This window comes from Python bivittatus, unplaced genomic scaffold (assembly GCF_059951505.1).
Source record: "Python bivittatus isolate LINGU-HERP-01145 unplaced genomic scaffold, Pbiv_v1 ctg000020_np1212, whole genome shotgun sequence".
Classification (NCBI taxonomy): domain Eukaryota; kingdom Metazoa; phylum Chordata; class Lepidosauria; order Squamata; family Pythonidae; genus Python; species Python bivittatus.
The window spans coordinates 59783838-59807912 of NW_028277030.1; the positions used below are offsets into that span (position 1 = coordinate 59783838).

At 38.6% G+C, this 24075-nt stretch overlaps 1 protein-coding gene across 2 annotated transcripts in view; it reads right to left on the minus strand.

Moving 5' to 3' along the window:
- The window catches only part of SLC22A16 (solute carrier family 22 member 16), a 27100-nt gene continuing 3025 nt past the window's right edge, over positions 1–24075 (minus strand). The window contains exons 1-8 of one of the 2 annotated variants that reach the window (XM_088139401.1): positions 14722–14780; positions 12214–12690; positions 6221–6338; positions 4902–5448; positions 1655–1782; positions 792–901; positions 536–635; positions 1–425 (exon numbers count right to left, since the gene is read on the minus strand). In XM_088139401.1, the coding sequence (XP_087995527.1) occupies positions 207–425; positions 536–635; positions 792–901; positions 1655–1782; positions 4902–5448; positions 6221–6338; positions 12214–12690; positions 14722–14744 (1722 nt within the window). In that variant the 5' untranslated portion in view covers positions 14745–14780 and the 3' untranslated portion in view covers positions 1–206. Of the gene's footprint in view, positions 426–535; positions 636–791; positions 902–1654; positions 1783–4901; positions 5449–6220; positions 6339–12213; positions 12691–14721; positions 14781–24075 lie in introns of those variants that run through there. The other variant, XM_015889323.3, reaches the window with a different exon arrangement.

Consider the following 24075-nt stretch of genomic DNA (forward strand, 5'->3'; position numbering starts at 1 on the left):
AAAAAACCCCAACAGGAACTCTGGAAGAGAACCTTTTCTCTCTGTGTGCAATGATTCCAAAAAGCATCCTGAACAAGGATCTATCTAGTTGGTATGTCTCCCTTCTTGAAAAGGCAAGAAAATGTTCCAATTACAAGGCACGTGGACCATCTGTTAAGATGTTGCAAATAAAATCACACAGGGTGGCACAAACCAAAGGAATGATTTTATCCATCAGTGCCATGTGCTCCTTGGCTTAGCATTTCCATTTTCTCTAGTGCTGCATTCTTCTGTGCTGGAAGGGATTTTTCTGAACGGTTTTTTGGGGTGAGTTGGTCATCTAGCTCTGCAGCTTCAGCCCATGTATTTGTCAACGGTTTTCCAAGTGTTTCTGGCAGCATCAGTGTTAACACACCACTCAAGAAGGCCATGATTCCAACAATCAACTAAAAGAAAGGAAATGTCATTCAAATGAGGGGGTTGGCTGGAATGAGAAATAATGCAAAATATTATGTGTGCATTTTAGTTGGGTGCTACTCTTAGATATGGGACTTACTTGCGGGAAGAAGATCCATACACTTGACAGGTAGACACAGAAAGGTGCAACCACACTCCCAGCTCGGCACATCATGCTCCCACTTCCAACAGCAAGGGACCTGCAATACCAAAAATGGTCTTATTCACTTGAATTGTAACCCATCTTTTATCCATTTTAAATGGCTACTGTTGCAGCAGAAAATATTTTCCATGAAGTACTAACGTCATATATGGATACTATTAACACTACGTGTAAAGAGAAGAAAAAATCTCACCGTACAACTGTTGGATAGAGCTCTGCCGTATACAGGTAGATAAGGCCAAATGCAATTCCTATTGCAAACTTTCCAGCCATATTTGCTAATATACTTAGAGTATTGAAATTCTATTAAGAGGAAAGAGAATATGTAAAGCACGTGGAGAATGAACTGACATAGTTTTATGCTTATGCACCAGAATTCAGGTAAGACTTCTTCTAAACATAAAGGAATCCATTCTGCTCCTCTAGTTCACAACAGACAATAATCGTGGTTCCTTTATTCAATAGTTAATTCCAGTTTTCTGTATGTAGCCCCCATATTTTGGAACTCATTACCCCCAGAAGTCTGTAAAGTTCCCTCCCCCATTGTTTTTAGAAGAAACCCTTAAAGACAGTTTTATTTCACCAGATTTCCAACCCTAAGTAAGTTTTATTAGTATCTATCTTGGGGGAATGTTGATTTATTGTTGATTTATTGTTTCTATTGTTTTTTATAATTTTGTTTTGTTCTGTTGTAGTGTCTATAATTTTGACTTGTTTTAACCCACCCAGAATCTTTTTAGTTGGGTGAGCTATAAAAACTGTAAAACAATAAAAGCCATCATCATAAGCTGGCAACCATTGTAATAAATATTTGTAACAAGTTTATCAATTTAACTGCTCTTGTAAGCCTAAAGGCTGCAATTTCATTTTTTAAAGTTCCCTCTAAGCATGTTCATAGGAATGTTACATTGGCAAAGGAATGTTAATTCACTTAGAATCATAGAGTGGAAAGAAGTTATTTTGGCTCAATATGGGAAACCAAATAAAGCACCCCAAATTAAATACATCAAATGTATTCCTATAGGATCCAATAGGATCTAGCTGTGAGTCTCTCACCTGAGGTATAAGCATCACCACCCCACAGATCACTGCACTCATCATGAGGAACGGGATCAAAGTGTTCCTTCGCCCTATTCTGTCCATTCCTATGCAGGCAATGACGTATGCCGGAAGCTCCACGGCACCTGCCATTAGAAAATTAGTGTTTTTTAAAAAGTTCTTAATTGCATAAAGACACAACAGCATTGATATTTCTCCACAGTTTTTATCTGCTTCCTAAAGAAATAGCTTCTTTTTCATTCAACAGACCTGATAGCTTACTTAGGTCTATGCATTTGCATAAAGGATTCCATATCCCTAACGAATATAAACTGAGTTGGTCAGCCCACTTTTCTGACTCTGTGTCTTTTAGGCATGCTGGTTCCTCCCATAATTCCTACCCCACATGTATGCTGACCAGGGATTATGGAAGTTGAAATTAAATCTGAACAATGTTGGGTTGGGAAAAGCTAACATAGGCTGTTAAGCCTCTATGTCTCATTCTTCTTCATCCACAAAATGGGAGCAATAAGATTTGGCCTACTTTATCTCATAAAGTTGGTTCAATTACTGAATGTAATTAATGGAAATGCACTTGCCACTGAGGAAAGATACTTCAGAGAAATGAAAATTGGCCATCCTTCCAACCTCTACAATATGTCTTTTTAAAGGATTATTTGTTCTGTGACTCAAGGCTCAACCAGTTCTTTGGACATAACTTTGTAATAGTGACTCAACTTGTAATGTTTATTTAGTGTGGAAGGGAAAACACTTTTAAGCATGCCAATTAATTGGTATTTATATCCTGATCCTGAATATATCCAAGTAACAGGAACAATCCATATAAACTGAATTATTTGGGGGCCCGCTAATTTCAGTGGAAGGGATCTAAGCACACACTGAACATTCCCCGGGAGGACTTAAAAGGTCCTTTACCTTGTCTGAATCATACCCGTTAGGTTAGTATGATTTCCTCTGCATCTTGTTAATGGGGGGCGGGGGGGGGGGATGGTTAAATATGTACCACAAACCTGTCTTTCCTTTCTTTATTCTAAAGTAAGTGTGCAGAAGTTCACTGAACAAAGAGGACAACCCTTTGAGGTAGACCAGGTCAGGAAACAGATACTATAAGAACTATTGGAACTCTAATTTATTGTTAAAGAGTATAATAACAGAATCTTGGAACCCTGATAGAAATCCTTTCTCCCCCCCTCCCATACCAAAGAGGATCAAGGTAGGGCAAACTTGAGTTTCTTTCTCACTACCTTCTCCCTTCCAGGCCTAAGCTGGTGTTTACGGAATGTTGTTGAATTCCATCTTCAAGGCCAACTCTATACTCCTCTACAACAAAAGGGAAAACAGCCCTCTGATCCTTTGTATATCAGGGCTTATTTCCCCTGCCCTTTGCAATAGCTTGTGGAAGTGTATCTACATTTTATTAAATATGGAATTAAGCTTTCACACGTTATGTATTTGGCTTATTGTTTGCTCTTTAATTTACTTATTTAAATAAGCCCTGTTAATTGATGCATGGCTACCATCTATGCATATAATTCAACATGTAACACAGAATATATTTATGATTTTTCTCATCTTGACATAAGAGGAAGAATGTAAGAAACTGAACATTCATGGAAAAGGATATATAAACATCCCTACCACCCAATTGCCCATGTGTGCAGAAGCTAAGAAATGAAGATTGCATACTCAGGAATTCTGAATTATGATTAAGTGAACCAGCTTACATGAAGACAAATTCATACAGACAAGATAAGCCAATTAAAATCAGACAGAATAGCCAGATATTTTAAGGTAGGGAAACAAAGATATGAAAAACAACACAGGACAGTCAGAACATAAATACACAAGTACAGTCAGTACTTGCAGGAGAGAGGTCTGGGAGATGAGGGGATAACCACCTTGTTTAAACCATGGTTGGCATCTTTGAAAGGATACTAAGTTTGCATACTTCCTTTTCTAATCACTTTCAGAAATTGCCTGTTAACTGCTTTTCAGCTATTAGAAACCTTTGGATCAGTAAGTTTTACAGTACCAGGTGAGTTTCCTTCAATCCTTAGCGAAAGAAGTTTTAACTATAAGTTTAAGAACTTAAAAAAATTGGGGAATAAACAACAAAAGGGTGATTAAAACTTTGATTTTAGAAAGTTACAAACAGACTGAGGGTCCAGATAAATTTGAAATAAGATTTTAGAATTAGTAAAGAATCCTTCCTGTGGGAAAACATTTTTGTTTTGAGTTTTCTTTAAAAAAAAAAAAGACTTAAAAAATTGGACACTAGAGGGAACTAAAGATTATAATTAGAGGAGAAGAAACTCAAACTCAACTCACAAAATGAAGCAAAATATCTTAACACTGGACATATTGAAGGATATTTTTGAACAATGGACCCTGAAGTTAATTTTAATAGTGTCTGCCTCTATAGATAGACTGTGTTTAAAAGATGTTATGGAAAAGCAACAAGTTTTACCTGACAAGATCAAGACAGAGTTGAAAGTGGATTTAAAAATGACAGGCTACAAGAATGACATGGAAAAAGGTGTTACACTAGACATACAAAAGAAACTGGCTGATGTCTTAATAATTAAAAGGGATGTGCAAATAACAAACCAAGAGAGTGACCTAGATAATTTTCCTATATTGGATTTACAAAAGAGGATTGTTATACTTTTGAAGAAATTTGTGAGAAGGGACAAAGAAAAAATGAAAAGAAATTGAGGTCTACAACATTATTTGAAGGGACTAAGGATTAAGATTGTTAGAAGTAAAAGGAAGGAATATAAAGTTGGTTTATTTAATCAAGGTTAAAATAGATATGTTGTTATCTGTTAACCCTTAATGGACTTTTGCTCACATCAGGGCTGAAATGATGAGGCTTTATGGATTTGTTTATAGATAAGAGAGGGATATGGGAAGAGGAGATAGTTTGTTCTATTTTAAGAGAAGGTGGTAAGTTACTAAAATTATTCATACTTGTTGTGATGAAGGGGGAAGTAACTTCTTTATATATTTCTTTTCCAGCTTGAAACATTTATTTATTACAATTATTTGTAAGTCAGCTATTCCATGAACCACATGGACGCAGAATTACCTGGCCAACCCATTTGTGTAAAGTCGTGGTCTATGAAATGGCTACCATACTAACATGGACTTGAGCTTGGAAGTAACTAGCAAAAGTGACAATCCCTGGACATGTACGGTTGCATTTCTATCCCAAGTACTGTAAGTTACATCACATAATATTTACCTATGAGAAACAGATTTAAAAATTCATTGCCTCCAAAGTTCACGGAACTGAGGGAGAATACATAATATCCTAAACTCCCAGTGAACCAAATCAGCCAGACTGTAATGGTCCTTCTTGCAATGTGCCAGTTATGGAACAGATCTAAGACGTTGTGCTTCTTCATGGGAGAGCTCTCATGATCCCCCATTCTGCTATTGACAAGATCATCTTGCATCGGGCATAATTCAGCAATTTTACAAGGAGTGCTTACTTTATTCCATCTTGCCATTACATTAATTAATTTTTGTGCTTCTTCATATCTTCCCTCTGTGAGCAACCAGAAAAGTGTCTCTGGGAGCATCCAGCAGCACAAGACAAAGGGGAGAGTTGCTACAGAAAGGCAGATCTGATAGACCCACCAGGTCCGTGCCAAGTAGCCCACAAGGGCCACAACCATTATTCCTACAGCAAAAAATGCATGGATGTGCATGGATGCCCAGGTGCGAGCTTTTATGCCTGTGTATTCAGTCACATAAACAAACACTACCACCAAGTAGCCACTTGAAACCTGGGAGGGGAAAAAAGACAGAAAAAAGAAAATGGCTTCAGTCTGGTCTCCCTCTGTAAGACTTTTTGTAATTAAAAGAAGATGATCAGGGATGGCACATGCTCAGAACATCAAGACATCTATCTTAAAAGGGAAAGTGGTACTACAGTAATGAATGGAGCAATAATACTGGATACTAATGTGGACACAATCCAGCCAAAGGATGCCCAGGAGGCAAGGTACAACAGCATGGACCTGGGGCAGGGAGGGATGGTCCAGATTCAAATCTCCTGATGGTCATGAAATTTATCAGCTGGTCTTTGGACAATCGCTCTCTCAGCACACAGCTTTCCCCATAGAAAAGAAGTTGGGCAAAATGATTTAAACATAGGGCAACTCATGTTCACTTCCCTGGACTCTTGTGCAATACAAGTATATATAAAATAAGGGGGAAATGCCATCTAAGACCCATTATTTAGGAGATGGGAGAGATGAAAAAATTAACCACTCTGCTCTTGACTCTGGCTGGATTGAGACCACATCCATATTACAGCACTTAAGCAACACTGTCAATTTTTCTGAAGCATCAAGGAAAGTCCCTGAATCGTGGCCTTAAAATGAAGTGGTTGGATTGCATTTTATCTTAATATGATTAAATCCAGTCGTTTTAACTCCAAACACTCTTACTTTTAACTAGGTTGGAAAATGCAGCAATTTGTACTTTTTGAAAACCAGTAAAAAAAAAAGCAACACAAAGAATTTTGTTTGAAAGAAGATACGCTGGTACTCTTACCATTGCAAGGAGGAAACGGACAATCACGAAACTGTTGTAGTTAAATGTGAATGCCACAGCAATGCCAAATATAAACTGTCCAGTGCTTGTGAGCCACAGGATGTACCGCCTCCCCAGCCTGTGAACAACAACTGTAATAATAAATATTGCAGAAACATGCACCTGAACTAACAAGAAACAAGGATGTCCCACCAACACTGTATCCACTGTCAGATGTCTCTACAAGGTTCAGAAATGTTATGTTTGCTTCCAACAAATTACAACAGTATGGAAGCAGCTGCAACAATGAGAACAGAGTAGGCTTTCATTACATTTTTTAAACAAAAGAATTTGTTTCATAGACCCACAATAACTCTGTTTATTTCAGAGCATATAGTTCAACAAACTTGAAAAGATTTTCTTATTTTATATGGAAAAAGAAAAAAGAACAGAAAAAGGGAAAGAAAAAAAAACAAAAATCCACAGCAACATGTAATACACCAATAAACTCAATGCGGTAATAATGAAAACTAGTTGTGCATATATATTTGGGGCTGAGTTACGAAGTCAGTTTAATAGGGAAAAAAATAAAATTAAATACATGAATTACTAATTTAAATCAATAGTCCTCTCATTGGGATTTCTGATGATAAAATGGTTTTTCAAATATAGAGAAAGAGGTAAATTATAACTATCCAGAGGGAAAAAATATCTGGACAGCTTAGTCGCTCCCAAAGGCATTAGTTCAAATTATATTATATGCAGAAAGGGCTGTAAACTCATCGGTGAAATCTTATTAATTTTGGTATGGAAAATTGGGGTTTTTCTCTAAATACTCCTTACCTGTGTGTAACAACCATAAATCTCATTACCCTGCCCTAATGAAAATTCTGAAAAAAAATTGAAAGAACAAAAAATAGGTACTATATTTAACCAAAATAAATTAAAGACAATCCCCCCCAAACGAAGAGTATGCAGAAATCTATCATCTATCATTTATCCATCCATCCATCCATCCATCCCTATCTATCTCTATCTCTCATTTATCTCTATCTCTTCCTATCTCTACCTACCTACCCCAGCACAGGCAAAATCAGTGCCTGTGCTGCTATACCCAGCACACTATCCAGCTTCCTCTCTTGTCCAGCCAGGATGACCAGCTCCAGCTGAAACCTGTCCTTGACATTTGCCATTGAATGTAAAGGGTGTGAGGAATCTTGGAGATCACCTACCCCAACCCCTTGCCCAGTGCAGGAATCCCCTCCTACAGCATTCCTGACAGATAGCCATTCAGCCCCTGTTTAAACACCTCCCGCAGAGGAGAATCCACCACTTCCCAAGGCAGTTTGTTCCACAGCTGAACACTTCTTACCATTAGGAAGTTATTCCTGATCTCCCACCAAATGTGTGTATGTGTCACATTTGTGTGCAGGTGTGTACATGTAGCTCCAGATACACCTTCCAGAAGCCACATCACATAACAGTGTACGGCCAGGACAAAAATAGAACAGAATAGCATGGAACAGAACAGAATAGAATAACTGCTTATTAAAATTAACTGCCCATAAAATAAAACTGCATTTATACAATGAATAGATCCCTGCATATTCAGGGATTCTCTCACATATGCAGAAACGACTCTGGCAGACAGAAATATACATATTCACCCAAAGCATACATAGAAACATACACATATTCACACAAAGCCAGTCTCAGCCCAAGCCGCCTCACAGGGTTGCTGTTGTGGGGAAAACAAGAGGCAGCAGCAGCAGCAGCAACAGAAATGAAAACAGAGAAAGAGGAAGGACTAGCTGTGCTAGAAGGAAAGAGAAGGGGAACAAAACTGGGGAAGAAGTACCTAGACAGGGAAGGAGATCAGAGCAAGAGAAGCCCTGTCTCAGCATTTCAGAAAAGGTCAGAATTCACTAGACAAGCAGCTCCTAATCTTTAGGCCAGTGTTTCTCAACCTTGGCAACTTTAAGATGTGGACTTCCACTCCCAGAATTCCCCAGCCAGCATGGCTGGCTGGGGAATTCTGGGAGTGGAAGTTCACACATCTTAAAGTTGTTAAGGTTGAGAAACACTGCTTTAGGCTAATCTAAAGGTTCTTCCAATCAGTTGCCCCTCAGCCCACTCCTTTGTTTTCAACGGCATCTTCTATTCTTATCAGGGAATGTAATAGGAGCCCTTCCATTTAAAGGTAACTACAGTACTGCCAATAGATCTTTTTCAACATCCAATGAAAGAATTATGGCAAGATCTTCCTTAGTGCATACAAAAATACAAATTACCCTATTGTCTATGACAAATCCTGCTTGATTAATACTACAGTATACTTTGGCCACCTAATGCGAAGAGAGATCTCTTTGGAGAAGACCCTGATGCTGGGAAAGATTGAAGGCAAAAGGAGAAGGGGACGGCAGAGGATGAGATGGTTAGATAGCATCACTGAAGCAATGAGCATGAAACTGAGCAAACTCAGGGAGGCAGTGAAGGACTGGAAGGCCTGGCGCAATATGGTTCATGGGGTCATGAAGAGTCGGGCACGACTTAACGACTGAATAACAATGAACTAAAAATAGTTAGTATACTTTATATCATTATAAAGTATTATAAAGTATTATAAAGTATTATAAAGTATACTAACTATAAAAATAGTATATTTTATATCATTCTGTAGTAACAATGAACTAAAAATAGTTCATTGTTACTACAGAATGATATAAAGTATACTATATTATACTATACTATACTATATTGTACTGTACTGTACTATACAGTGATGTAAATTGTGTGCAATATTTGGATTGCAATCTTTTAAATTTTTAGTGCAACCTCCACCTGGTACTTCACCAATTGATCTTAATGGAATTTTTATTACTGTAATTTCTAACCAAGTAGAATCTCAAACATCTGCTAATTATACACCTATTTCATCAAGGAATGTAGATGCCATTCCTTGGTTATGATATTGGACTACAACCAGGAGACTCAAGTTCAGGCTTATCTCTACCCCAGAAGCTCCCTGGGTGACTTGAGGCCAGTCCCTCTCTCAGCTCAACTTCTCCCACAGGTTTGTTGTGGAAAAAAACTGGAGGAAAAAGTGCCTTGGGCTATTGGAGGGAAGGTGCAATATAAATCTAACAAATTAAAATAAATAACAAATGTGTTATCTGGTCTTGTACTAACAAATACCAGAAGATATAATCATTCTGTAATAATAATAATGTTCTTTTAAAGTAGCTGGTATTACTTTTCCCATCAGAGTTAACATAAATACATGCAGAAGATCCATGTTCAGTGTTAAGAGTTCTCTACAAAGCTTACACTTTTTTCTTGACAATTGAAACTTTTATTCCAACCCAGCAACAGCTTCTACTTGTAGAATCCTTTCTATAAAAAGCACAAATGGTGCATACTTCTACATTTGCAGGAGATAACCTGGGGCACTCCAGGTATCGCTGAACTACATCTCCCAGCATGTCTCGCTGTTGTCCATGCTTCCTAAGGGTGCTGAGAATGGTGCTTCAGCTGCATTTGGAGAGCCACAAGTTGCCTAGCCCACTCTAGAGACTCTGGGAAAGGTACAATAAGTTTATATTACTATCCTGAATACATGTTTGATATTATGCTCCATGAGTGCCAATTTGAGTAGAGGCTGGACTGAAGTCACAAAGACACCCTCCCAATTCCCACAAAGTCACAAAGACATCAAATGATGATGATGGACCTCATTTTGACATGCTGTCAAAAGATTGCTTTGCAGGATGTTACTATACACTCAGCAGAGCACTATAGCCCACAAGTTCATGGTTCTGCACATTTTCCTCTTGTCCTTGGATACCCCTGAAAGGCTTTTGTACTTTGTTTTTCCCTGAGATGTTTCTCTAAAACTTACAGCAGGCACCATCCACGTAGAGGTATGTGCTGCCCTGGCAGCCAATTTTTATAGTGGGAAAACAGTTACATCAGACCATAGAGGTGGTGTAATTCTTTCATTCCCATGTCAGGAAGGTTTATGAACTTTCACCCAATGGAATCAAAATCAAGAATTGGTAGGCTGTGAGCAGAGAAAAAGTAAGAGTCCATTAACTCTTTCAGCCATCTACATTTTTGAACATTTTTCATTAAAAAAAAAATCAATATCCACTGTTCTGTTAGGGAACTCTAAGAAAGATAGCAGCAGCAGCAACAGCAGCAGACCCCTGGTCTTATTTGCATGGCATGACAACCTGGGGTGTCCCAGGTAACAAGTCAACTTGACCGGGACACTAGATCACACGCAGTAGCAGCCATCTTCGACAGCATCCCAGCCATCTGGCTAGCCAGCTAGGGTTTCCTGCCTTCTATTTAAACCTTTGTAACCCTTGACTTGGAATATCTCAAAGTCCATGTGCCTTAGGAGGACAGGAGGGAAAGTGGTCCCTAAGGGCACGGGAGCTCCATACTTCAAACCACATGCAAGTAAAACAAAGCGGAATAGCAGCCACAAAAGTGTTTACTTTTTCCACAAAGGATCAGAAATTGAATCCATATTTATTTATTTATTAAGTTCATGCTGCTCTGTGCTTTCTGCTGCAGTATATAGCTTGCTTCACTTGCTTGAGCAACTGAAACCCATAATGGGAAGTGAATAGGTTAGGCCAATGTTTCTCAACCTTGGCAACTTTAAGATCTCTGGACTTTAATTCCCAGAATTCCCCCAGCCAGCATGCTGGCTGGGAGAATTCTGGAAATTGAAGTCCAGACATCTGAAAGTTGCCAAGGTTGAGAAACACTGGATTAGGCAGTTGAGAAAAAGTCATGGAACTTTATTTTTGTACACAATAACTGCAGCAAGATTGTTTGCACAAAGATGGCAAGATTTGGCACTACCCACCATAGAGGAATGATTGGTGAAGATGATAGAACTTCCTGAGTTGGCCAAATTGACTTCTTTGATCAGAGAAAAGACAATATCTATGTTTATTGCTAACTGGAAACCACTTATGGACTTTTTGCATAAAACAGAAAAAAAAATAAACTTATGATTTATGGTTTTGGTGATTAGACAGGATAGATTATAGAGAGAAGAGAGTTATATTGTAACCATAGAGTAAGAAGTAAATTTATAATTGTACTTACAACTGCTGTAAAGAAAATCAGAAACTACTTCTTTGTATCTTTTTTCTTTTCTATTTTTCTAATACTTTTTTTCTTTCTTGAACTTTTAGCTTTCCCTTTGATTTCTTTCTTCTTTTCTTTTTCTCACTTTATATTAGTTTATATTAGTTTTTATCTTCTTTTTAAAAAATCTTTAATAAAATTATACCAAAAAAAAGGAAGTGAATAGGTTAGGCAGCCTCTTGTTCCTGTTGAGATCTAGCATCTATAAGCAATATCTTATTGTTTTTCTTATAATGACTGGATGTTGTGAGCTGGCAAAAGGATTTGTCAGCAGGGAAGAAATCCTACTGACAGCAGAGACAGATACAGTTGGAAGTAAGGCCCAATTCAGTTAGGACACAGAACTGGTAAAAAGAATTAATTCATGCAGCTTTGAACAGAACTCACATCTGATTGAAACCTAATTCCATTATCTACATTTATTTACACACCAGGAATCAACTAGCCCAATGGCAAATAATACTGATATTGCACAATTAGTGTTAAATGGTCATGGTTTAAACAAAACCCTAGGTATGTGCAACACCACATATGAAAGTTTTCTTTACTTGCTAGATATCAGACTTTAGACTAGCTCAAATGTGGGGTGTAAAGATGAGCAGCAAAATTCCTTAGGAGCTGAAGGCCAAGAGTCAGTGAAGACAAAATATGTCTGCAACAGAGAAAGTGCTGCATTAGGAAGGTTCTGTACTGAGTGATTGCATTAGGTTAACTCAACTATCACTCCAGTATGCTCTGGGAAGCACAAAAGCAGACATCTTCCCAAGGTAAATCAGCTCAACTCTGGGGAGCCAGGAGATATTAAGCCTCAAATCCTCCAGTTATTTTAGGCAAACTCCATACTGTACCTGTCTGCAAGATCTCCAAAGATCACAGCTCCAAAAAGGACTCCCAGCATAAATGTTGGCTGGGTTAATTTTGCAAGCCATTCCTGCTGACAGACCAAATCCCACTCAGTTACAATGGTGCTCTGCCAGTTGGTGTGGTCATAGATATATCCATCAGTACACAGAAAATCAGTCTTGTTGCCACTATATTCATAAGTAAATCTTGAAGCATTTTCTCGTTTAGACCTGCTGCATTGATTAAGCTCCCAAATGTCTCCATTTTCCAGCTGGACCAAGATGTAGCTTTGTGTTGATGTCCAGAGACTCCAGGCATCCTCTACTTTTGAACGAGATGAATTGTAAACAAGGACACGACTCACATTTCCAGCAACGCTACATACAAACTTTGGTGTAACAGCCAAGAAGACAGAGGCCAAGTAATGGATGCCACAAGAAATAGATTGGAACACAGAGGCAAAGTAAACCAATGCCTGGTATCTGCAAAGGAAGACAGATAATTCACTGTATTTACCATTTATAATTTCATTACTTTAGAAATAGTTGTATTTATTTTGCTACTAATATATTTTAGTGCAGGTTCTTTCAAGAACAGGACTAGTACTAAAAGGGGCCAATATAACTTTTATCTGATGGGGGCACACAGTAAAACTATATTGCCATTTTATCAGATATTTTGAAAACAACTTGCCAGAAAAGTGATTCTAAAAGCATCTGCAATTTGTTTCCCTGGATCTGAGTTCCAACCTAAAGTGCAAGCAGACAAGTAGCAGGAAGTATTTTCATAATATTTCTATGAGGGTTTACCAAGATGCTTTTGCTGTAGCCTTTTTTCAATTTCCAATTAGTTTTTATTCTCAAAATATTTTTTAAATTTTTGTTCAAAGTAGCTTCTATAAGAAAAGAGTGAGGTTTAATAAAATGAACTATCTGCACGTGGATCCAATATGTCTTGTTTAAACCAAATGAATAAAAGCACAGAAAAAGATAAAATAAAACATCTGGCACACTATACCTGAAGGGAAAAATCTGTGTCTAATTGAAGCAAATACCAAATTTGACTGGGACAGGTTAGGCTAAAATCAACCTTACCCATTATCCAGATTTCATTTTAAACATTATTTTCTTCCTTTTCCATATGAACATTTGTCAGACACAACATCCCATAACTTGTAATAGTGATCTTCCTCAGCCATCAACAAAAGATGGAGAGGGAATCAGTATTTAAGATCCAGTCTAATGGGGGATAATACCACAGCCATGTCCTCAGTAAACCCTGGCATCTCCAGCTGTGATTTGTGTTTTTCCACTGCTGTGCAACAGAACAATATTCAACTGGAACAAGTCTCCCAATCATTGCATTTCCACGCCAGGAAATGCTTGACCTACTGAGCTTCTAATGATCGTGCAGTTATTAAAAATCCTGGAATCATTACAGGATTAAAAGATCACAAATGGTGTGACTATTTAATGTATTTATACAGCTGCCCCATAACTAAAATTCTCTGGGAAACTCATATAGATTCATAGAAGACGTGGATAGCCTAATTTCCAAGGGTCAGCCTGTTTCTGAATATAGATAACTCCATGCCTTCCACGGCAGTACAGGATGAAAAATGATCATGTAGTGATAAACTTTATGGTAATGTTCTTGTACATGGGCACAACACTGTTCGCTACATTGGACATAGTAGTCACTGAGGATAATAAAATTTTATTAGAATTTTAAAAATTCCTTCGGTTTTCCTGTGAATCAACCTCCTTGCTTCACCATAAATAGGGGGAAAAGAAATTGCCTTCATTCTGAAATGTCATCACGAGGAAGTCCAGATGACAGTATGACAGCATCTATTTTTTGGCCCAACAGTACTCCCTAAAGCAGTGTTTCTCAACCTTGGGAACTTTAAGATGTGTGGACTCCCACTCCCAGAATTCCCCAGCCAGCCATGGGAATGGAAGTCCACATGCTTGACTGGTCCATGCAACATTCCCAAAGAAGGGGCCTTTCCAATATCCTCTATAGTTTATAAATAGGGAAGGAAGGAGAAGCTCAGATAATCTCACTCTAACCATTCTCCAACCCCAAACATGTGCCGGAACCCAAGAGCTTATTCAAGAAGTTAATTGGTTTAGCTTAGCTGACTGTACTGAATGTGATTGTGGCCTTCCTTGGTTCTCCTGAATTTGCCTGTTTTGTCTAGAGATTTGGCTTTGTTGGTTTAATAGGGAAGTTTCTCTACAGGAAAGATTGTACGGTTAAACAGCTATCCTTTCTTTTCTAGGACTGACACAAGGTTTATGCATTTCTGCACTGCTGGCTTCAAGCAAGAAGACTGAAGGCATCTTCCTTTCTTTCTTCCCAAAGCATGGCTGAAGAGAGAGGGCAAAGATCCTGCAGCTGGACAGACAAGGGAGTGTGTCAAGAAAGTCAGTCTTACGATCGGCAACCCATCACATTTCCTTTTGGGGGGGGCATGGAAGAAAGGGGCTGCTTGGGAGCTTTTAAATTACCGGCCCTCCAGGCAAAATGCCATCCTGCCATCCTGTTCACCTTCCTTTTTCCCTGTAGCCAAAAAAAAAAAAAAAAAAAAGATTCAACACACCCAAACACTTTTACTTAAGAAATTCAACACACATATGCATTTTTTGGGTAAGACTGGCAATATATTTCAACAAACATCAGACTTTGGCTTTAAAAACTTCTTTCCTGGACTGTTTTATCTCTTTGGGGCCCTTTCAGTGACAGCATTTCAGTTATTGCTTAGAGTACCAGGCAGCACCTATCTAATTACTGTTATGTCTGTTTTCTCAATTATCTAATCTCTAGGCCTCTAATCTATACACTTGTTTCGATAGTCAAAAGCATTTAAACTACTTGCAATGTAGTTTAGATAAACCCGAGAGATTATTTGCTTTTTCAAAATCTTTTCAATAGCATTCCATTCACTCTTTTTCAAATTGTTCATTTTTCTCCATCCCACATTCATATTTTTTTTTTAAAAGAATGTAAAATAAGTTAATTATTCTAATTTTACTGCATTGTTTCTCTCCACCCTGGCTTTAGAGATAGGTTTCTTAAACACTTATCTAGTCTTCCCACAAAAGAGGGCAACATGCTTTCAGTGCAAATCTAAACATTTCTATTGCAACATTATTTCCAAAAAATACAGCCCAAGATTTAAAAGAGGAGTGTAAGAAGTATGGCTTGAAATTTCCAGACTCTCCCAGAATGGGCAAGACCAAAAATTTCAGCCTTTTAAAAATAGTTAATTTGCAGGAGTTTAAAGGGCAAAATGTAGAGGCCTAAGGCACCCATTCCACAGCTTAGAAGCCTGAGAAGTTGAGCTCGAGTCCTCTTGACTTCCCAGATGCGTGCTGTAGTCCTAACTTTCCAAAACAATAATTGTGGAGAGTCCCTTTTGCTACACAAAGCCTGATGCATGCCTTGAGCTAACGGAAGTTATGGCCTCCATAGCTGGCATTCCTCTGAATATTGTGCAGTTAAATCACTCTGAAATCAACCTTCTCTTATCTGGTCTTCTCCAGATGTATTGAGCTACAAGATTCATAGTTCTCAGTCAGTGTTTCAATGGCCCCCCAACATGGAAAAGGTTGTTTTAAACAATGGCAATGTTAGATGCCTATTACATTATCTTACACATCACATTCTTCTTGATGCTTAACTATGATATTACTAAGTAGCCATATGTTTGCTCATAATATCACAGTAGTTTTTATCAGCTTACTAATATACAATATGCCTTGGCTAGTTCTCTATAAGTCCACTGTGAAGGAAACAGGAGAACTTCTGCTCCCAAACCCCCAAAATGCTGCAAGCAGCAGGGAAGAATTATCTCAAATCTGACTTCTTTTGCATTTCTGTACTGAGTCTCAGGTAGGAGTTTTGGCTCAAGATAAAAAGAAGCTAAATCTAACTTTAAAAGACTATTTTAGAACAGAAATTATATCAGGCGTGTACAATTGTGTTTTGGTTCAAGCCTATACATAATGAGTGATATGCCAGGAAATGCATTCCAAAAAGTGGGTGAGACCCAAAGTAAATGTAATTCAAGTTAATTACAGTTTAATTGAGTATCCCTAATATGATTACTCCCCATATATTTAATAACCTTTCCTTCCATCCTATTAAAATTATAACCAGCAGCTCCAAAGCATTGATCTAAGGCTTTCAAGGATTATAGGCATTCCTCAAACCACAAGTCCTATTCTGAAGTATCAGAGTAGCCTTGATTGCAGCACAACACAGAGGATCATAAAAATGTAACATGAATGAAGTTTTCAACTCCAAAATGCTAATTCAGAATAGGTTGTTATCCTGTTACATTATCACTATTAAGATTCGTAAATGCTTAATCTTCAGTCGTGGCCAGGAGGGCCTTTGCCCACCTTCGTGTGATGCACCAGTTACGCCCCATCCTGGATTGGGAGGCTTTCTGGTCAGTCACTCATGCCCTGGTCATCTCTCGGCTAGACTACTGCAATGTGCTCTACATGGGGCTACCCTTGAAGAGTATCTGGAGGCTACAGTTGGTTCAAAATGTGGCTGCGCAAGCAACCTTGGGTGCCCCTAGGATGACACATATAACACTTTTGCTGCAGGAGCTGCATTGGGTGCCAGTTTGCTTCCGGGTCCAATTCAAGGTGTTGGTTATCACCTTTAAAGCCCTACATGGCATGGGACCGGGTTACCTGATGGACCATCTCACCCCCATTACATCAACCCGTCCCACCCAATCAGGCAGAGAGGGCATGTTGCGGACCCTGTCAGCAAGAGAATGTCAGCTGGCAGGGCCTAGGAGGAGAGCCTTCTCTGCCATTGCCCCTTCCCTTTGGAATATTTTCCCCACAGAGGTGGGGCGGGCCCCTACGCTCCCGGTTTTCCGGAAAGGATTTAAGTCCTGGCTCTGCCAGCTGGCATGGGGCGATAAGAGTTTTAATCAGTCCTGGGGGTGGCTGGTGCCCTGATGTCACTCCTGAGTTATTCACCAATTTCATAATTCTTGGAATTTATTTACTATTTTTAAGATTGTTTTTATATTGTATTTTAATTGATTTTATCTCCTTTGTAAATGGCCCAGAGTCACTTTTCAACAAGTTGGGAGGTGACAAACTTGATATATAAATAAAATAAATAAATAAAAACCCCAACTATTAAACATACTTACTTGCATCTGACATGCTAAGCCTAAGTGATCTACTATACTTCGTATCTCTCTTAGTACAACTAAGAGGCCAGAAAATATTTTGCAGGTTGTGATACAGATCCCAAACTACACAAACTTAAGGTAGAGTGCCAGCTATGCTTCCTAAAATCTTCTCCCCCTAAAATCAGGGCATTTGGGAGCAATATAGGATAGGGTATAGGATGCTGCTGAAACTTGAGACGAATCCGTCTTTTTCACCAACCCAGCAGCCTCAGAAAAGTTTATTATGGACATAAGTGGGAAGAAGGGATGGAAAACTTTCCTATCCCAGACTTTAACTTTGCTTGTGATTTATGCTGTCTTTGAAAATAAAAGAGCAAATTTGCCTTTATTACACAAGGGCAGACAAAACAAACAAACAAACCCATTACTCACCTACTTGCAAAATAACTCAGAATAAATGCATAAAATATTTTATGCAATTTTTAAGCAAGCTAAATTATGTGAAACCGAGATGAAATGTAACATTAAACAAAGATTTTATTTCTCCTTTAAATCAGGAAACTTTATACCATCCCATGAAATTTGTGAGCATCGTAATTATTTTTTCCTTTTTTGGTCCTTCCAAACCACTTTATCTGGAAACTGTGTTGCTGCAGACAGAAAGGTTATTGTTGGGCAGGACACATTTAAAAAATGTTTTCAGGAGAGAATTCTTCTAATAACAGGTCACCTAAAATAAATACTGATGCAGAATAACAATCCCCTCCCCAATGAGAAGAGGAAGCCAACAGGTAAAGAGAAAAGATTATTCAGCACAGTAGTAGGATCTGTTCTGCAGGAGTCGATATCAGCGCTGGGATGGTTAGTTATAAACATGCATAGCACACTGTGTTCTTTTCTTATTGGCTAATATATGTTTTTGCCTTACTGTATATGGTTACGCTTTACCTTTTTTGCACATACATAGGCACTTTGTTCCCTATGTGGTTTGAATGGCCACCTCCCCAGCCTAGATTAACCTGGCATGCATTTCCTTGTGCATGACCTGTCCACTGAGAGATAATGGGGAAAGGCCTTCATTCAGTACTGTTTTGTTTTTTTTTAAGACCACCAGTATACTTTTACTAAATGTTGTTTATGCCTGAATATTCACTATGTTTCTTTCCATGAATTGCAAAACTGTCTGAAAAGGAACTCAATACACATCCAGTTTGCCAGGCTACAAAGTCCAAGCTCTTCATCACAGATGTTCCTTGTATGCTTCTGGATGTCACGGGAGGACAACGTCAGTCACTTCTTACGGTAAGAAATCTGTAAGAATACAGATTTGTGAAATCTGTAAAAATACCTTCAGCTAACTCAGCTGAAAATGTCCAGCCAACATGGCAGCCTTCCCCAGCTGGAGATCTGCAATCCAGAGGTGCAGATTTATAGCCAGCTTAAAGAATGCCAGGCTGAAGCAGAATAAACTTTTGCAGAATAGGTTTGTGCACTCCACTACCTGCCACACAGTTAATCCATATATTACAGGAGTTAATTATCTTCAAAACAGATCAAAGTAGGAATTCAGAAAATGTAGGACTTAATACATCACAAAGCCAAAACACTTTACTGAAAAATATTTTATTTATAAAAAAAGAAGCATGCACAGCCTGCATAAAAATACAGTATTCATTGTGTTCAGTCACTTGTGCATTAAGTAAGGACATACTATGATTCCATGAGTAGATTTATCTTAGAATTGCTTTACAAATGATGTGTGTATCAAAGGAATAACTTGGAAATTCTGGTTGAAATAGCTCCTCGAGACATTGGGGGAATTGTAGCCAGTTGGAATGAGAGGAAAGCATAATTGGAAGATACTAAAAATCTTCTGTTTAACCACATTGCACAGCAGAGACATTTGGGATCACCCAAAAGTTTTCTTATAGCAAATATTAAATTCCAGACCAACGTCTGCTAGGGAAGAACCATATATGCAGACATGATTAGAAAACATTGCAGAGGATGGCTTGGACATTAATGAAAAGGAAAGTCCTTTTCATTGTCTGAAATTTGTCTGAAAATTTGTCTGAAAATTGTCCTTTTCAGACAGTTCCTTAAGGTCCAAGACCTTAAACTAACTACCAAGTTGGTAGGTTAAAAGCCAGTTTTACTGGACTAGAGACTGGTAATTATGGCATGAAGCAGACCAAGTAGCACCTACTTTAAGGGCTGCAGATAATCACACAACTCAGGACCTTTCTGTGGCCAATTCAAGAGTATTGAAATGTGCACAACAGGGGAAAGAAATATGACTTGTTGAGCAGGTACAAGAAGAAAGATGGGCATTAGGGTCAACATGGAAAATGAAGTTAACAGTACTGTTCTTTATAAGAATCACTTGTCTTTTCCCCCCCCAAGGGGAAAACACAAGTAACTTGTTCATTTAATTTACTCCACTTCCAGGTGTATCCACTTTTCTGCATCTCTGTAGTTATGTGCAGCTTCTTATTGTATGATTTAGATACAAATATAATCCATCAAAATATCCATAACATGTCATACATACAGTATATATGACACTGCTGGATAGATTAGGCCAAGATGTTCTTTGGGTTGACTTTATGCTTAGTTATGAATATTACTGACCTAGAAATGCTCAGTCCAAGTCAATATCCATTTTACTACACTCTGCTACCCTTAAACCTGGTTTACCACTATATGAAAATGTTAAGAACCTACCAGATCAAGTATTTGTATAATTGGTTAACATTTTATTTTAGAAGTAACTCTATTAAAAGTATACTTTTAGAGCAGCAAGTACAAAGACAGAAATATTACATCTTATCCATAGAAATGTTTCTTATTTTAAGCACCTTTCTTTGGTGGAAATGCAGATCACCAAACAAATATATATTCTAAAATGCCAATTACGATAGTACTAAATCCGATCCCATTACTCCCCTACCTATACCCACACCCGCTGATTGTTAGACTCACCAAATACCAGTGAAATTTAGAGCACCATAAATGTGCAGGCTCTAAATCCCCAACAAAATTTTCTCAAGCTTTCTCATCCTTCACTTGCTTAAGGGCCGAAATGCTTCTTCATTGGGAAGGGGGCACCAAGCCAGGGAGCTGTGTCTATCCTGGAGGCCTCAGATCCACCCACAACAAACCCTTAAGGCATAAATCAACCAACGGTAGAATTCTTGCAGGTGAAAGACTATTTCTACTTCCTTCACTTTTGCTTAAACTAACACCAGTAGTTGGATTGCAGCCACAGGGCTGAAGGTTGTCCCCATATCTTCCTTCATGTCACGTTTTAAACTTTTTCTAGCTGCTACTGTAAATGGCAGATAATCCGGCAGTTTCAGAGGGAAATCACCATGGAAAAAAGGTGTGGTTTTTTTTTTTTAAAAGTTTACAGACCAGAACAACAATGCCATCTTATCATGTAGCATTCATCTGGCCAACTAAGGGACTAATCTCTAGACTCCAACTGGCTATCATAACCAAGCACCATATTCTCTGCTTTCCAGCCTTAGAGAACTTTTGTGAGAAGAAGACAAGAAAAGCTATGTCTAGAGCTGCCAGTGTTGCTTGAAATTCAATGCGCTATGGGTATACACAGCTTTATGGCCTACTTGGGCTGGCATGTGTTTCCAGAGAGTGCCCTCTGCAGCAAAAGCAAGTAGAAAAGTGGTAGCAGAAGCAGGAAAAGGATTTGTCAGGCTGTATACAAATGCTTCTGTTGTATACCATTCTCAGATACATTTGGATTATGTGCCCTTAAGTTGGTGTCAGCTCTTAGTGACCACACAGATAGATTTTCTCCATGACAATCTGGCCCTAACCTGGTCCTTCAGGTCTTCCAATGGTGCAGCCATCGCCACTGTAACTGAGCCCATCCACCTTGCCAGGTGCATTAACACCTAAATATTTTATCAGATATTCATTTACATACAGTCAGGTCCAGAAATATTGGGACATCGACACAGTTCTAACATATTTGGCTCTATACACCACCACAATGGATTTGGAATGAAACAAACACAATGTGCCTTAACTGCAGACTGTCAGCTTTAATTTGAGGGTATGTACATCCAACTCAGGTGAACGGTGTAGGAATTACAACAGTTTGCATATGTGCCCCCCACTTGTTAAGGGACCAAAAGTAATGGGACAATTGGCTTCTCAGCTGTTCCATGGCCAGGTGTGTGATATTCCCTCAGTACCCCAATTACAATGTGCAGATAAAAGGCCCAGAGTTCATTTCAAGTGTGCAATTTGCATTTGGAATCTGTTGCTGTCAACTCTCAAGATGAGATCCAAAGAGCTGTCACTATCAGTGAAGCAAGCCATCATTAGGCTGAAGAAACAAAACAAACCCATCAGAGAGATAGCAAGAACATTAGGCGTGGCCAAAACAACTGTTTGGAACATTCTCAAAAGAAGGAACGCACCGGTGAGCTCAGCAACACCAAAAGACCCGGGAGACAACGGAAAACAACTGTGGTGGATGACCGAAGAATCCTTTCCCTGGTGAAGAAAACACCCTTCACAACAGTTGGCCAGATCAAGAACACTCTCCAGGAGGTAGGTGTATGTGTGTCAAAGTCAACAGTCAAAAGAAGACTTCACCAGAGTGAATACAGAGGGTTCACCACAAGATGTAAACCATTGGTGAGCCTCAAAAACAGGAAGGCCAGATTAGAGTTTGCCAAACGACATCTAAAAAAGCCTTCACAGTTCTGGAACAACATCCTATGGACAGATGAGACCAAGATCAACTTGTACCAGAGGGATGGGAAGAGAAGAGTATGGAGAAGGAAAGGAACTGCTCATGATCCTAAGCATACCACCTCATCAGTGAAGCATGGTGGTGGTAGTGTCGTGGCGTGTGCATGTATGGCTGCCAATGGAACTGGTTCTCTTGTATTTATTGATGATGTGACTGCTGACAAAAGCAGCAGGACAAATTCTGCAGTGTTTCGGGCAATATTATCTGCTCACATTCAGCCAAATGCTGCAGAACGCATTGGACGGCGCTTCATAGTACAGATGGACAATGACCCAAAGCATACTGCAAAAGCAACCAAAGAGTTTTTGAAGGGACAGAAGTGGAATGTTATGCAATGGCCAAGTCAATCACCTGACCTGAATCCCATTGAGCATGCATTTCACTTACTGAAGACAAAACTGAAGGGAAAATGGCCCAAGAACAAGCAGGAACTGAAGACAGTTGCAGTAGAGGCCTGGCAGAGCATCACCAGGGATGAAACCCAGCGTCTGGTGATGTCTATGCGTTCCAGGCTTCAGGCTGTGATTGACTGCAATGGATTTGCAACCAAGTATTAAAAAGGGAAAGTTTGATTTATGATTATTATTCTGTCCCATTACTTTTGGTCCCTTAACAAGTGGGAGGCACATATGCAAACTCTTGTAATTCCTACACCATTCACCTGAGTTGGATGTACATACCCTCAAATTAAAGCTGACAGTCTGCAGTTAAAGCACATTGTGTTTGTTTCATTCCAAATCCATTGTGGTGGTGTATAGAGCCAAAGATGTTAGAATTGTGTCGATGTCCCAATATTTCTGGACCTGACTGTAAATGCATTATTTCTGACTAGATTGCAAAAGTCCCAATGAAACATCTATTACATATATAAAAGCCAATTAATTCTTTAATGTATTTTAAAATTTATTTTGTGATAGGATTTTTTAAAGATAATAGAATCTTATCTGTATGTGTACATTTTATAGTATCTAACTTTCATAATTGGAGAAAATTTAAATATAAAGTTTATTATGATATATAAACCAATTCTGAGTTTCAAGTTCCAACCAATTCTTTTTAGGCAACAAGAGAAGAAAGAAAGCAATTTTCAAAAGCAGGAGTTTATTTATGCTATATGTTTTTAATCTTTATCATAACTATACTAAAAGGAAACCAGGAGAAATCATTAGTACCTTAAAACAGTTTTTTTTTTCCCAAGTCAGTTTTGACTCCTGGCAATTGCCAGGACGAGTCCCTGCAGCTTTCTTGGCAAGGTTTTTCAGAAGTGGTTTGCCATTGCCTGCTTCCTAGGGCTGAGAGAGAATGACTGGCCCAAGGTCACCCAGCGGGCTTCTTGCCTAAGGCAGAACTAGAACTCAGGGTCTCCTGGTTTCTAGCCTGGTGCCTTAACCACTACACCAAATTGGCTCCCATATAAATAAATAAATAAATAAATAAATAAATAAATAAATAAATAAGTAAGTAAGTAAGTAAGTAAGTAAGTAAGTAAGTAAGCCTGTTACCTGGGGAGACAGAACTTGTAACCGAGCACCACTTAGAAGCTGAAGGTTGGGAAAGCCTCTGCCTAACTGCTATGCAGACCACCAATGAAGAGGGCAAGCAGAGGCTTGAATTGAAGGCCTGTCACTTTCCTTCTGTTTTCACCTGGTTAACCATGTTTTCTTGGGTTTATATTATTACATAGTGCAAATATGGGTGGGTCCAGATTTAATCATCCTTAAGAGTAGATCAGCTAAAATCAGTGTAATGTCTTGATTACTCTGGCTCTCTGGAATATTAAAATAAATATTCTGATTTGAGGTCATATATCTGTACATACTATATTGAAATTTCAATACCTTCAGTTGTATCATGAAATGTAGATAAAACTATATCATCTATCAGTCAAGAATCTTGTTTTCCTCTCAGCAT